Here is a 15,502-nt window from a genome sequence, read left to right as displayed (position 1 = left end):
GTTCATCAGACAGTCTGCTATGCGATTAGCTTCATGAAGAATGTGGGTGCAGGAGAAATGAGATAAGGTGGAATGGATGTATTTGATATTTCTCAATACCGGATGTTGTGAAGACCATTAACCAATATCGCCACTATCTTCAAATCTCCCTCCAATATGATTGTACACGACGGCTCTCTGGCCTGTCAAAAGAAACAAAGGCTCCATAAATGTTAAACCAGAGAAACCCACATGGAACCAGCTATCATTACAAGCCCAACAAAAAACATCAATGGGTCGGGCCATGACCCGACACGAAGCTTTACTCAGCCACACTAGAGAACCCAATCCGACATATAGAGATGATTCTTAGGGGAAGAGAAAAATATACTCGTTTTGAATTTTTTTACTTTTGGTTTTACCGAATAATTTTTTTCCTTTCTGTTGTCTGGGGAAAAAAACGAAAGCCGATATATGCGAGGTAACACGCGTCCGCCGTCTGGAACCATGGAGCATAAAGCACGATTCGTGAAACGTGGCCGACAACGCAAAGCGAAGGGAAAATAAAATAAAATAAAATAAAATCGACGCATAGCTTCACCCTCTGGACCTCTTCCCTCGCCGAGCCGCAAAATAACTTGTAGGAGATTAAAATTTGCAAATTTTGGGCAACGCGGAAAAAGATCAAAGTTTTTGGAGGTAAGCTGTTTCGCTTATTGTTTTAAAATGTTTGATCTTCCGGTTTTTTTTTTTTTTTTTAATATTTTAAGATAGTAAGGACTGCCGAGTATGTTCGATTTATTTGTTTATTTGCTATCTTTTGCTTCTAGGGTTTGTATGGATCTCTTCACTGAAACTTCTTGTCGAATCATAATGGTGAAATTAGGAAAGAAGAAGAAGATGTGGAAAATGGGTTGGGAGAATTCTATTCTCCAGATTTACCATTCCTTTGAAAAGATGGCAATTAGAGAACTAATCAGGGAGAAGAACATTCCTGTTCTTATTTTAATGAGGGATATCTTTTCTGAGTGGAATTTAATGGACTTTTGGTTGGTCTTGCGTAATGATTTCTTCAGAACAATAGATTGAAGGTATCTGTGAGTATTTGAAAACTAAGAAGCGTTTGTGCATCTTGATGCCGTTAATGGATCTTGTGGATGAGTTTTCCATTTTGTTGATGCCTTTTTAATTGTCCATTTACGGAGGAAAAAAAAGCAATTTCTCACGAAGAGTCTTACCTAATGGTGCTAAAAAGAATTGTATCATCATTTCTTTCTTCTTATTTTGGATAGTTCTCATCGATGACATCTTCAAGTGTAATCTTGAAACCTTCCTGAAGATCAGTCGGGTTAGAGGCTCAGAAACTCAAAGCAAAGTAGAATTTTTCTTTTTTAATATTGTTACTGGGAACAACATATCTCCATTGCTTGTGTTTTTATATTTCCACTTCAGTTCTATTCTTGGTTGCAGGAATTTTTACTGCTTAAAGTTTGGTTCTTTAAGTAGAGGGTGTAGTCAGCAAAGTTCTGACAGTTGTGCGGAAGGAAATCATTCTATTCCAGCCAAAAACAAGTTAAAAGAAGGGAGAAGAAGACTGAGATCATGGAAATGGGCAAGAATATCAAGAAAAGGCTCGCATTTGTACTAATTGATGGGTTAGGTGATGTATCTCTGCCAAGGTTTCAATACCAGACACCTCTTCAAGTTGCAAAGACCCTCAATTTGGATGCAATTGCCTCTGCTGGAGTTAATGGGCTCATGGATCCTGTGGAGGCGGGCCTGGCGTGTGGGAGTGACACTGCACACCTTTCTATATTGGGTTATGATCCGAGAATCTATTATCGAGGTCGTGGGGCATTTGAGTCAATGGGTGCTGGATTGGCCATGTCGCCAGGAGATATCGCTTTCAAGGTGAGACATTTGTTCCTTGTATGCAAGCATCCTAAGATATATAATGTCCCCATGAAGTTTGTGAGAATGAATATTCACTGTGCTATTGATTGAGATGGCAAATGGCATAGAGCTAGCTTAATTGTGTAATTTCTGAAGCCATCAAACTAACAAATCGGCCATGTGCTGCAGACACATATAACATAAATATAAACTTCAGTATTCATTTTGTGATTCACAAGGATATGGAAGGAAATCATTGTAATGCATTGCTAAAAACGAGGAACCAAATGTTAAAGTTAGGATTTGAATTGATGTTTATCTAATTGCTTGGTTCAGGTAGTAGTGGTTCAATTTGGATTAAAAGCTGTATCCACAGGATTAAACCGATACCCCAAAAGAAGAATGTGGAATGACTGCCTGTCTACAACAATAGCTGTAAGGTGTAACATACATAGGAAGGAAACTGTAAAATGATCATGTAATAATGCTATTACCATGCACATACGCATGGGCATATATTTGAAAATTTGTAGGGATGAATTTTATGTGTACTCACCTTAGAATATAAATCTACGTTTTGTTCTTCAGTCAAATTTTGCTACCATGGACGAGAACACTGGAATTGTGACCAGCAGGAGAGCTGATCGGCATTTTGAGGAAGAGGGTCCAATTCTTTGTGCAGCTTTGGATGGAATGAAGCTCCCATCTTTTCCTGAATATGAAGTGAGAGTCAAGTAAGTAGTACATAAAAATAGCTGTTCCATGAAATCACATGTTAGCCAATTTGGTAACTATTCTGCACCTTTTTCTTCAAAGTCAAATCTTGATCATTCTTAGTAAACATTGCAATTTTTTCTCTGTCTCATCTAGAAGAAAGTACCTTCTTATATGCTCTGATGTTAGTGGTACCCTGAATAATCAGACAATAGAATAGTGTGGGAATATGGTGTCCATTCTTCATTTGTTGTAATTTCTGCTGCTATCTAATTGAAGAATGATTGTTTCCACTAGCAAAGTTTTTTAGCTTCCGCTTATTTGATTGGTCAAGTTCCTTCAGTCCCTTTATAGTCAGAAAATAAGGCAATTTTCATGCAGTCAAATGCTCCAAATGTAATCCAAAAGGATCTGTTAAACTATGTTTAGTTAGTAATTTCATAAATTGAGCTAATTATTAAGCATGTAACAGACATGATCTATTCTGGCTTTGAGTTTTTCAAGCTGTTTATGATTTTCCCATGAAAATTCAATGACTCTTGGAATGACAATAGAGAGGTACTTTTTTGTGAGATTAGAAGGCTACTAATAATACTGCATAACCATCTACAGATATGCCACTGAGCATAGATGTGGGGTAGTTGTTAAGGGTCCAAAGTTGAGTGGAAATATTTCTGGGACTGACCCATTAAAAGACAATCGATTACTTCTGAAAGCAGAAGCTCTGGAAGATACAGAGGAAGCAAAGAACACAGCAGCAGTGGTCAATGAACTTTCTAAAGAAATGTCACAAATTCTGGTATCTCATCCTTTGAATGCAAAACGGGCTGCGGAAGGGAAAAATATTGCAAATGTTGTTCTCTTGCGAGGTTGTGGCATTCGAATTGAGGTCAGTTCAGTTAAAATGATCAATATGGTATATTTGCAGTTGTTCTTTAGAGTTTTGTGCATAGTAATATAGGAACACTAATCTTTGAATTTAGGTGCTTCATGCACTTGGAAATGTTGCACATATTGTAACCCTATATGCATGTCAGGACTTTACTAGACTCCCTGTAGTTCCTATTCTACAATGACACAGATGAGTTTGATCCAATAATCATGATGCCAAAGTCCTGTGGTTTATATCAGTTCCATCCTGCCCCTGCATATTTTTCTGAGCAATTTGGTTGCAGTTTGCTCTCAAGGATTTAGATACTGGTGCGTACCTGGCCATACCGGGTCATACCAACAAGGTATCAATACCAGAACATGGATGCACCAGTACCATATCAACACATGGTTTCCATTTTTTGCTGTCCTGACAAAAACATACTGTGTTTTTAGTATGGTACTGTATTGTACCAGTCCATACTGTATTGATGAGGTACTGGTATGGGTAACTACACATTCTGATACTTTAATACTTGGTCCATATTATATAATCCTTGGAAAAATGGCACTTTGAAGTATAGAATAATATGTCCATATCATTATTTTGAAAGCAGTAAAAGATATGCAACTTTTCAAGCATATTTCCTTTGAATTTCAGCCTTGACTTTACTTAATGCCTCATTAGAGGAAGGTTGACATTTTTTGAACGTTGAAACTTATATGACTCCTGATTCCTCATGTACGTTACGCTTATCTGCACTTCCTATAGATGCAATAGAAGAGGCGCTTTGATACATGGTCATTTTAGTTACATTATTAAGCAAACAGAGAAGTAAAAAGGGTAAAGAGAGAGCCAGAAAGAATAAAAAAAGAGAGAGGTTGTGAAAGATACTTTTTTTTTTATATTATTATTTAAAGTTTTTCCAATTTTTTTAATTGAAATTTCAAAGTAAAGCAAGGCTGCCAAAACTACCAACACTGTCAAATTTGTATTTCCGCAGGCTTGACCAAAATTCATCTTAGCTCCCACATTGGGAAGGTATCCCTTAAATAATTAAACCTTGTTTGGGTGTTGTGAAACTGATATGAAAAAGTAAATGGAGATTTAAGTGTAACATGTTAATTTGTCCATTTAGGCATAACTAAACTGCTAGTCTCATCTTCTTTTCACAACCTTTAGTTTCTCAGCATTCAAGTAGCACTCTATAATTTCCCTCAAGATGGACCATGCTTTTTGTTTTCAGTTTTTATTTTCGAAATTTAGATTTTGAAAATGGGACAACTGTTTGAGGATTCAGCTTGTTAGAGAATGCATTCAACAGGTAAATGTCTGATTTTGTTTATCGCAATTTTGTGCATCACACATTCGTAAAAGATCCTTTCATGACCTGGATATCAGGTTCCTGCTTTTGAGAAGCAGCATGGGTTATCACCATGCATGGTAGCTCCCACCAAGATTATAGCAGGGTTGGGTCTATCATTGGGTATCGATATCCTTGAAGCCCCTGGAGCAACTGGAGATTATCGAACTCTGCTGACCTCCAAAGCTACAGCTATAGCAAAGGCACTTTCTGCACCACTAAAGCCAACCCCATCTGTTTTTGTACCTGGGGAAGATGAACATAAACCAGGCCGACCAGATGGATACGACTTCGGGTTCCTCCACATCAAGGTACGAACTGCCATGCCTTCTTTTTCTGGTTTGTCCCAACAAGTTGATGCATTAAGATGTCTCTAACACATGTTGCAAACTTTCCCCCATCTTTCCTTCTGAAAAAATTGAAAAATTGTATACTCTGCTCCACTGAACTATCATTGTTTATGTCAATAGGGATCTTCCCCATACAACAATGAACTAAATCTTAAAATGTAGCAGACAAAATTTCAAGTACAGGCAGCTGGACTGAGATCTCTAGCTTTTTTTTTTTTTTTCTGATAATGAATTTTTAGGGTCCCTTTTACTGAAACCTATTCTTGTATTTATAGCATTTGGTGTTTCTGTTTGTTTTTTATCCATTATTGTGTGCAGAGGACAATCCAGCAGCGGAAAAAAAAAAAAAGATGTTAGGCAAAGCCATATTCTGCCAGAAAAAATGTGCGGTTAAGGATGCTTCAGTAAATAGAGTCCCAGATTTATGTTGAAGGAATACAGGAAAGGGTGAGATGTTGATGAGATTGGTTGGAGAGACAAAATGCCTTGACAGAGGATGTAGCCCTTATTTCATATGCTGAAGAAGCATACCTAAAACTGAGACGCTAGAAGTAGGAAAAAGACTGGTTATGGTTATGGTTGAAGAAGTAATAAGATAGTGGATCTCTCTTTTGAAGGGGACAGAAGTCGGTGATGGGAAACTAAGAAATCTGTGTAAGAACTATGCTCTGCCTTGTCAGGGGCTCTTGTAGCATTCTCTTGCTTATTTATATGAATTTTTTTATTTTTTATTTTAATTTTATTTTATTTGTGTGCGCGTGTGTGTTATCCCCAGACCCAGTGTTTGGCAGTTTTCAGTACTTCGCTTCTGAGACCTGTTTCTTATTTTAGCCATCATGAATTATTTTACATTCTTAAAATTTTCAACTCTTGATGTTGGCAGCAATGCCTTCTATTACATCTTTGCTTTGAGCTTCACAGTCCATTTGCTGGAAAATATCACAGTTCTCATGTAATGTTGTTGTTGTTGTAGGCAATAGACGATGCTGGTCATGACAAGGCAAGTATATTGAAAGTCCGAGCATTGGAAGCAGTAGACCGGGCCATTGGTCAGCTGACAAGATTCCTCTGGGAGGCTGAAAAATCTGGGAACTTCCAGTATTACCTGTGTGTCACTGGAGATCATTCCACTCCAGTGGAGTACGGTGATCATAGCTTCGAACCTGTCCCATTTGCATTATGCCGGCTGAAGGACTTCGTCAGCGTTGTAGAGGAGGCAAATGTGCTCCGAACTCCCCTTGAAACTTTCCCACTTCCTTCAGTCAAGGCTGGTGAAGATTTAAGGGAAGAAATAGAAATGTTCAATAGCAGAAGTGATGGACGCAGAGCCTTTGGTGGTGATTCAGTCTCTGAGTTCAGTGAGATTGCAGCTGCAAGGGGTTGCCTTGGAAGGTTCCCTGGAAGCGAGATGATGGGCGTGATAAAGGAATTCCTCAGGCTAAAGAATGACTAGTAATGTGACAGACGCAGAGATTTGGAAATCCTGCTGTGTTAAATGCCGGGTTTCAGTTATCTCAGCGTCGGCCAAACAATAATGAAGGGAAGATGAGGCTATCTTAACTCAAATGGTCAGATGAATTTTCGTCATCTTGTATACGTGTTAACCCCCAAATGATGCAATAAACTATGACATGCAGATATCCATATAACTTCTTAGGTGACTGAAACAGAGATGACGCTATCTTAACTCAAATGGTCAGATGAATTTTTGTCATCTTTTATACGTGTTAACCCCAAATGATGCAATAAACTATGACATGCAGATATCCATATAACTTCTTAAGTGACTGAAACATAAGTTTGAGGTAAGTCTGCTGTTTCTATCTATTACAAAGTAAAACCTAACCACAATAAAGTTGTCCTCACCCCAAAAAAGAAAACACAAGGTTTTGAATTTATTTTCATAGAGGTTAAAACCAACAAAATAGCACTGTTAGGAAGGAAATTTGCTTCAGGAGAAATGCTTGTGAAGATCAGTCACGGATCAGGAATGGAAGAGAGTTAGAGAGCCACAACCAAATGAATCTTACATAAATTCTTCTATAACCATGCTTTCTTCAACTTATATTCCACGGTAAAAAGCACGTGCGGCGTCAATGAATAAAATGGTGATGTTAGTTTTACAACAGAATGGAACCAGTGGCAATGAAATGTATGACACTGAGACCCAGAAGAATTTATGAGATTTGTGCTGATGCTAATGGAGCTTCTTATCAAGGCATCAGATCGCCTTCTCAAGCCATTCTGGAAGTATCAGTGAAGCCTTCATTCCAAGTTTAGCAATGAATACCGCATACAGAATGTGCAGCAAGAAAACAAAGAATCCACAGTTGAGTAGCAGCTGTTTTAAGACAAGCCGAAAACAAACAAATAATTAATAATCTCTGCATGAGAAGCTCCAGAAAATTCATGTGATGAACCAACTGCGAGACTAATAGATATTTTTAAAGTTACCAGGCTCCCAAATATAGCATATATGGCATCCATTGATGGAACTGTATTTACTCCCATAGCCATAAGCATATAGGTGAGCGAAGCATGAAGGTTGATTGTGATCTGCAGGCCAATAGATAATAAAAATAACATACCAAGATTTTAGCAAAGACTTGTATGTTTCAGGGATTACCAAGTCAAGTATGTTCTCTCTTATCAAGAATGAGGATAGTAACACATATCCAATAGCTCCTGTTGCACGAACCTGCACGTTAAGGTTCTCTTCAGAAATATATGCATATGTATATATGATGCCTACTTGGAAAATCAAAGTCAAAAAAGGGTTTAATAAAATGAAACAGGGAGACAGGCATTACTACTGTGCACAGGACTATTGAAACACCCCAATTTATCCGCAGCCTGAAAACACAATGAAAGAGTAATATAATTCACTCATCTTCCAGATTATAGCTAAGCACATTCAAAACTCTGATCTGGGTTGCAAATGATGGACTTACAGAAAGCTGTATATGTCTTCTGATTTCATAAAATTGTAACTAATAAAGGGAGAGGACATATAAACACCATATTTCATACCTCCATAGAGAACCCATGGCCAGACCAACTACTCCATGCATAAGCTGCAGATAAAGAAGAAGGCATGGAAATAAAATGCACTGATAACTTCTGCTCTTACACTTTTACGTAGTTTCAAAAGAAATATTGTTGGACCGTCAGCTAAAATATATTGCAGCTGGTTTTTGCAAGCATAAAATGATCATTGTTGTATAAAATCAAGTCAGCTTAAGGTCCAGGATGTTCAAATGTGGCAGTTGAAACAGTAAGATAGCTTGTTTCATGTGGCATGTGTGGTTTATTGATTGCAAATGCTCCTTAAAGCAACCTTCACAGGGCGCCTATTTGGTGTATGATTATTCTCTGGTGTAGATTGTCTAACACCTGTACCAAACAAATCTTAACAAATGATGTATCAAGTCAGGTTCAGCGTATTATCTGCTTCATCCAGTAATCATGTCATATTGTTGATCTTAAAAATAGAAACAAGTTTTGCTTCACAGTGTTATTACAGCTTTAAATACAGAACTTAGTGAACGGGGTCATCTCAACTGCAAACCCAAGACTGGTGCAAAAAAATAGTAAACAATCATCACTTCATTTTAATTTTTATAAGCGAATCCACCTAAGTGACACTTCAGGTGTCGTTAAGTCATCCAGGCAAATGTAATATTGCATGAATTATTTGAAACTTGTGTAAGAGTCCGCATAAATTTCTGAAGCATGCCAGAAACGTAGAAAAGTATGGTCCTCATGGTTAAAGGATGCTAACAACAGAAAAGAAAATAAAGTTCTGATCATTAGATGTCAGATTGAACTAAGCAATCATCCAAAAGTTGTTAATTACTGTCAAAGTTAATGGAATATGCAGAGACGCAGAGAACTTTAGTTTGATGACACAATTATAGGACTGAAAACCATTAAAAAAACTGTTATAAATTAAAAAGCAGAAGATTTAATCAACATAAGATTGTAAACAAAGTAGAGTGTTGATGAAAAATCGAGAAATTGGCAAGAAAAGGGGAGAAAAAGAGTCACTGGTTTGGAGTTAAGGATGAGAATTCACATGGGCTGGAAGTTATTCCAGAAAAGAAAATATGGAGGAACTAAGGCTTATTGTTCAAATGTGCATCCACAACATTTGATATATCATCCTGGAATTTAAATAAGGAATGTTAAATTTTTGCAACAAAATCATCACATGATCCATCAGTCCATGATTGCATCATAGTGCGTAAGAAAATTCTACTTGCATTTTTTTTTCTTAAGACCAAAGTACAATGCTGTGGGTTTGTTTGAGTTTAACAATTAACAGAAGCTGATTATCCTTAACTATAAACTTAACCAGCAAGCCATATCCATTAATTGTCTAACATATTTAACACAACACAAATCAAACACAAATTTGACAGAGTCATTGCAGTAATCTGTCCTTGTATCTTTCTTCTACAATATCTTCATTCTTTCAAAAATAATACCAACTCAAGTGCATAAATATTAGCCTTGCGAAAGAAAGCATCTCATTCAGTAGCTCTATGTTATCTTCTCAGTGCAAATAACATCCCAAGAGAAGAATCCAGCAGGAATGATGTTCACATGAAAGACCTGTTTGGGAAGATCCCGCCAGATCTAGTGGGATTGGTGGGGAAGAAAGCACAGGAGGGGAAAAGAGGGAGTGAGAGTGGGAGAGGGAGAGGGCAGGGGGTCGCAGCTCCCGATTCACACTGAATTTCTTTTTTTTTTTCTTTGTTTTTTTTTTTGAAGGACCTTGAGAGATCTTCTTTTAATCCTGTCAGGATTGGTCCTGTGACTGCCTCGATCTCCCTCTCTCTTCTCCCACTACCTCCCACTTCCCCCTTCTGAACTCTGTTCCCCATTGATCTCCCGGCTCAGCAGGATGTTAAGCCCTAAGAAGCAGCAACTTTATTCCTTTGGATATCTTAAGAAATCTAAACCAGATTATAGTGGAAATATTTTAATTACTCTCAGCTAGAATCCTAGAATAAGGAGGACATGCATAAATTGAATTAAATAGGGACAAGAAGTAACGTATGAAGTAACCAAGACTTCTTGAATCACTGAAAGGTAAAGGCAAATTTTCTTTTGAAAGCAAATAATGCAAAGTTAGAAGAGAACAGAAGAGAACATACAAAAAGTGCCTTTGACAAATAGGTCCAAGGTAGACATAACTTAAACAATTGCAAGTTGTTAAAAGAGTGTGAGCCTTGAAGCATTGGCAAAATTGCTCCACCATGATCTGGAGGTCACAGGATTGAATCATGGAAATGGCCTCTTCGCATGCAGGGGTAAGGCTGCATACATCTGACCCTCGAACATATATAAGTTGGTTATACACACAGATGCAGCTCAGTTGCTTCCAAGGTTCCATGAGAATATAACAAAGGGCCTTTTGAAACCAGGTTCTTGAAGAACTTGAAAATTCTATAATTATGCTGAAATTACTGCTATATCAATGCTGAAAGTACCAGTTTTCTTAAAATGAATATAGCAGACACAGATAATAATCATTATGCTAAGTTAGATAAAGATGTATAGATCTCTAACCAATTACTGCCTAGGGTATACAACAAGACAGCAGCTCATGTATAGCAGGCTGATACAAACAAGTTCTTGGAGATAAAATATTAATCAAGACAGATTGAGATTTCAATACTACATAGTTTTAGAATTGGCACCAGATATGTAGATGCCTTCACTGGACCAGCCAAGGTGAGCAATAGCATAGAAGTAGCCACCTAGAATAAAATAAAGAATAAAAAGAAAATATTCAGCAACATCAGTAGTTATTCCAATCAAAAAATGCACCAGATTTCAAGTAGTTATCTAGGTACAGACGAACCATGGTTTTTCTACCAGCTGCCATGCCCCATCTGATTGAAGAGATCACTATTGGCAATGCGAAGAAACAACCAAAGTAATTCTGTAGTCATCAAAATCCATCACAATAGTTACATTGCCATAACAACTGTTAAAATGTCATCCACATGCATATATAAAGTCATGCATAAATGTTTCTATCCACCTATCTATCTAGGTAGATAAGTCTCAATTATCTTGTTCAAGGTATTTGAGTAAAAGCCCGAACATAAGAACATAGTGCCCGATTAGTAAAAGCTTCAGAAAATGCTCCTAGAGGAATGATCAATCTTACGAATAACATTGGAAAAGGAACAGAAGAGGACTGGCCAAATAAAGTTAAAATGTAGCTAGGCCATTAGGAAATATCATGAAAATCATTTTCATTGACCAAACAATATGAAATGGGTTCAGTAATAAATAGAGTAAATATATAGAAGTCCTAGCTACCAGTGGAACTTCTGGACACTCATTTTAATAATGCTGAAACCACAAAGTTTAAGTTGCAAAAAAACAAAAAGAATAATCCATCAATTCTCCCATAAAATATTCAGTAGAATACTGTCATTGCACTATTATTGGACAAAAAAAACTAATTTGTTTTGCATGGTAGTCATACTCATCTAATGCAATGTGAATGCACCATTAAATGACAAACATACTTCTCTCAGCTAGTAGAAAACTGGATCATCCTGATCGACACATGGAAACCTATAGCTGACATTTGAATCCAAACGTTAAAAGAAAGCAAACTGTGAACTTAACCTTATATACCAACGAAAATCTTGTCATGTAACAGAAAACAGGATGCCAAAACACCCTACCATCCTGTTCCTAAACTTATAAATACCCCTATAGTTCTTGAATGTATGCCTATACTGTTAATATGAATTGAACTGTAAGGCTGAAACATTCTACAAGGAAGCCTAAATAGGGGGCTCTGCTAAGACATTACCACAATGGTTGCTGTCTAATTTTCCACAACGGCTTTCATATGTCAGCATTTTTTTTTTTTGGAGTGGTCCATCATCAGCTGAAGCATGTACATAATTTAATGATTCTTCTTCCCAGCCATTTGGAAAAAAACTCGCGTTGATAGCTTCCTCACGGGCTTTTAAACAGCAATAATTATATATATACATATTAAAAAAAAAAAAAAAAACAGCAATAGTTATATAGAGAAAAAGAAAACCCGTCTTATCCTTACTCATATGCAAAAAAAATCAACAGTGATTGGAACTTTCGCACCAAAATTAAGAAAACAGACACAAGATAATCTCACTTCAAGAAAATCTATATTACGGAGACGCTGAGAACGGTGGGAAATAGGGACAGCTGACGTCGCTGGCAAGGAAATTCCCCAGGAAATAGGCCCGGGGCGTTTTTAGTGTTACACGGAAAGAAAGAAAACATTCTAATCCTACTTATATGCCACGAAATCAACAAAGATTGCAACTTTTGCACCAAAACTATAAGAAAAAACACAAGCGGTCAGGAGTCGACACGATTTCTATTGCCGAGACGGTGAGAAGGATAGGAGAAAGAGATAGCTGACCTCGATGGCAAGGGAGTTGCTCAAGAAATAGCCAGACCGGAGATGGACGCGAACATGGCGCACTCCACTAGCCTTAGAGTTTTCGCAAAGATTTCTCCCTCGGCACCCAAATCCTCGTATTCCACCGAAATCCCACCCTATCTTCCTCCTCTTTCTGGGCATGCTTCTCGGCTCCGCTGATGGAAACCCTAGGTTGGAATCCAGGGAAGGAGATTTGGAACGGGGAGAGGGCGGAAAAAGACGAGGAGGCATTGCGCCCGAAAAGGTTCTTGGGGGTTTCGGGGAGGGAGAGAGGGATGCGACGAGGGTAGAACTGGGGCAGAGAAGTGGAAGGAAGGCAGAGGAGTCGAAGATTTAAAGGTGTCATCTTGGAGAGCAAAACAAGGAGGAACGGGGTCCCTTCTCTCACTCCGCACGTTGAGGAGAAAATTATTTATTGTTCCCTGACTTAATTTATAATTATTTTTAAAATCTCCAATAGAGGCCACAATCTGAATAAAATAAGATAAAAATTATTCGTAAAGCCTTTTTTTTTTTTTTTTTTTGTTTGAATCATAAAACCCTCTTTTAATCACAAAAAATTTCCCGCATTCCAAATCCTTTTTTTTTTTTTGGTAAGACATTCCAAATCTAGACTATCTAGTGACTTAACATGCCACCTTCATGGACTATGTACTTTCTGCATTCAAAATTTGGGATATAAAGTTACTTGTGTGTGTTTTGGTACTTAGAAATTAAGTTGCTGATATGCGCAGCCAAGTGATACTCTAGTTGATTTGTGAAGCCTTCCCTGCACATCCATGGGACATGAGTACTTGTGAAGTCTTGATTCACACATTTGTGTGCCATGCTTTGCATCACTTGATATCTCTTTTGTCAATCCATCACAAATTCGTTTTAAATTAATAAAATCTATACAGATTCTTCTCATCAATTTTCAATTTTCCATTAATTGTTGGAGAATAGCCTCTTGAATTTACCTCGAGCAGGAAGCTAATAATTTTTTAAAAATTTTTAGTTGCTTGTCTTATTTTGTATGACTAGCCTCTCTCATGGTTTCATAAACTGATGAAAACAAACTTATGGAAATAGGTTGGCCAGGAACCTCTCCTCAGTGCCACGCAATGGGAGGGAGAGTTATATAGGACTGGACAGTAGTAATTCAAGTGCATGAAGAAAGTAATTTTATGTTTGTAAGTCATGACTTCCAGGCCAAGTATCTTGGGGCATAAATATCTAAATAGGAAAAGATTGATAACCATTGGAGATCACAGCATCTTGACCTGTGTGCTTTGCAGGTGTTCTGGGATCAGCAGAATCAAAAAGATCACAGTTCTGATTGCATACATTGCTAGTTACAATATGTACGTCATACAGATTTGGTCAAATTATCTGAATCATGATTTGAGCAATATCATAATTGCTGCATGGTGAATATTGCATCGTTTTGGCTCTGCAACACAGACTACGTATCTTCTTTTTTTTTCAAAAAAAAAAAGAAAAAAAAAATCATTTCGCTTGTTTCTCTCATTTTAGCTTGCGTTCCCAGTTGCTATATACTTGGTTGATGCTATGTATGACGATTGCAAACAGGATAACAAGGCCTCTCCAGAATCCAATTGCTCTTTCTGTTATGGTTGTTGTTGAAAAAATATTCGCAATATTCATTAGCTTGCTCAATACATATTTCCATATTGTGTGGTTCTGGTCCTCAATCATGGAGTGGTATTAGTCCTCAACAAATAGAAACAGTGGATCTTCCATGATGTTGTTTTACTTGTAGATTTCCAATTGCATCAGAAGAAATGGGTTAATATGTTTTACTAAATTTTGTTGAAGCACCATTGCAAATAAATCCTTTCTGAAAAATGGACAACCCATCACCGGATTCAGCAGTTGTGTTTTGAGTTCATCTAAGGAATGAGCGTGATGTTTAGAATGGAAGTGCTGGAGTGTAGGCATTTTTAGTGCTGACAGACTTGGTTGTTACATGTGTTTTTTATATCGTACTTAGCCTCTTACGGGTCATAAAATGATGAAGACAAACTCGTAGAAACAGGCTAATCAGCAACCTTCTCCCCAGTACCATGCGCTCTGGGAGAGAGCTATATGAGTGAACAATTGTCATTCGAACATATAGACATAATATTTTTTTTGTCCCAAGTGTGTTGACTTCTAAGCCAACTATCTTGGGCCATGGATATATGAATTGGAAAAGGTTAGTTACTATTTGAGCTCCAACATGTTGACCTGTGTACTTTGTATTAGTAGTGTGAGTTGGTGGAATCAAAAAGATCAAAGTCGTGATTTCATGCCTTAATATTTATAATGTCATATACATGTTTAGTCCAATGATCTAAGTTGTAAAGTGCAATACATCATGATTTGAACAATATCATAATTGCAGCATGGTGAACATTTCACCATTTTGAATCCATGAGATGGTTACTTATCTTTATTTGTTTGGTCATTTTGCTTGTTTCCATTATTTAAGCTTGCATTCCTGTTGCTGTTACTTGGTTGGTGCCATTCTAAGACACTCGCAAAAAGGATATTGAGGTCTCTTCAGAATCCTGTTGCTCTTAGTGTTATGGGTCGTTGTTCAAAAATATTCACCATATTCGTTAGCATGCTCAAGTCAGATTTACTCTCTGAAGGTTTTCCAGTTTTGTTATTCTTATTGGCATCATGCTGTGCAGCAGTATGGGTACCCAAGTAAATCTCAATACTTCACTTCTGTGTTGACTGTTGAGGAGCCTTCTTTATAAATCAAATAGAATTATTTGTACAATATCATTGAATGGTACTAGTCCCCTATATTTTGATTAAATTATGAAGGAAAGTAAAAGTTTGACTTAAGTTCAGGTTGTTTTAAGTGGGCATTAATTAGC

General features: G+C 37.3%; 1 protein-coding gene and 1 non-coding gene across 3 annotated transcripts; one reads left to right on the top strand and one right to left on the bottom strand.

The window, feature by feature from the left end:
- Positions 1-503: 503 nt before the first annotated feature.
- On the top strand, positions 504-6,884 carry LOC105050671 (uncharacterized). Of its 2 annotated transcripts, none has more exons than XM_010930785.4 (6): positions 504-678; positions 1,432-1,890; positions 2,461-2,606; positions 3,199-3,475; positions 4,859-5,131; positions 6,144-6,884. In XM_010930785.4, the coding sequence occupies exons 2-6, from the start codon at positions 1,582-1,584 to the stop codon at positions 6,621-6,623; spliced, it is 1,485 nt and encodes a 494-aa protein (XP_010929087.2). In that variant the 5' UTR covers positions 504-678; positions 1,432-1,581; the 3' UTR covers positions 6,624-6,884. The 2 variants fall into 2 exon arrangements, with proteins under 2 accessions (XP_010929087.2, XP_010929086.2); XM_010930784.4 differs by having other exon boundaries at positions 505-678; positions 1,450-1,890.
- Positions 6,885-7,205: 321 nt separating this feature from the next.
- On the bottom strand, positions 7,206-13,040 carry LOC105050672 (uncharacterized). Its single transcript, XR_012143162.1, has 8 exons — positions 12,612-13,040; positions 11,040-11,120; positions 10,876-10,935; positions 8,201-8,244; positions 7,981-8,023; positions 7,797-7,868; positions 7,625-7,726; positions 7,206-7,511 (listed from the first exon to the last, which is right to left on the bottom strand). It is a non-coding gene; the product is annotated as an uncharacterized protein (transcript).
- Between the last annotated feature and the right edge of the window lie 2,462 nt (positions 13,041-15,502).

Source organism: Elaeis guineensis, chromosome 8 (genome assembly GCF_000442705.2).
Source record: "Elaeis guineensis isolate ETL-2024a chromosome 8, EG11, whole genome shotgun sequence".
Lineage (NCBI taxonomy): Eukaryota > Viridiplantae > Streptophyta > Magnoliopsida > Arecales > Arecaceae > Elaeis > Elaeis guineensis.
The sequence above is the reverse complement of the archived record's forward strand: the minus strand, read 5'-3'. Positions and strand labels throughout refer to the sequence as shown.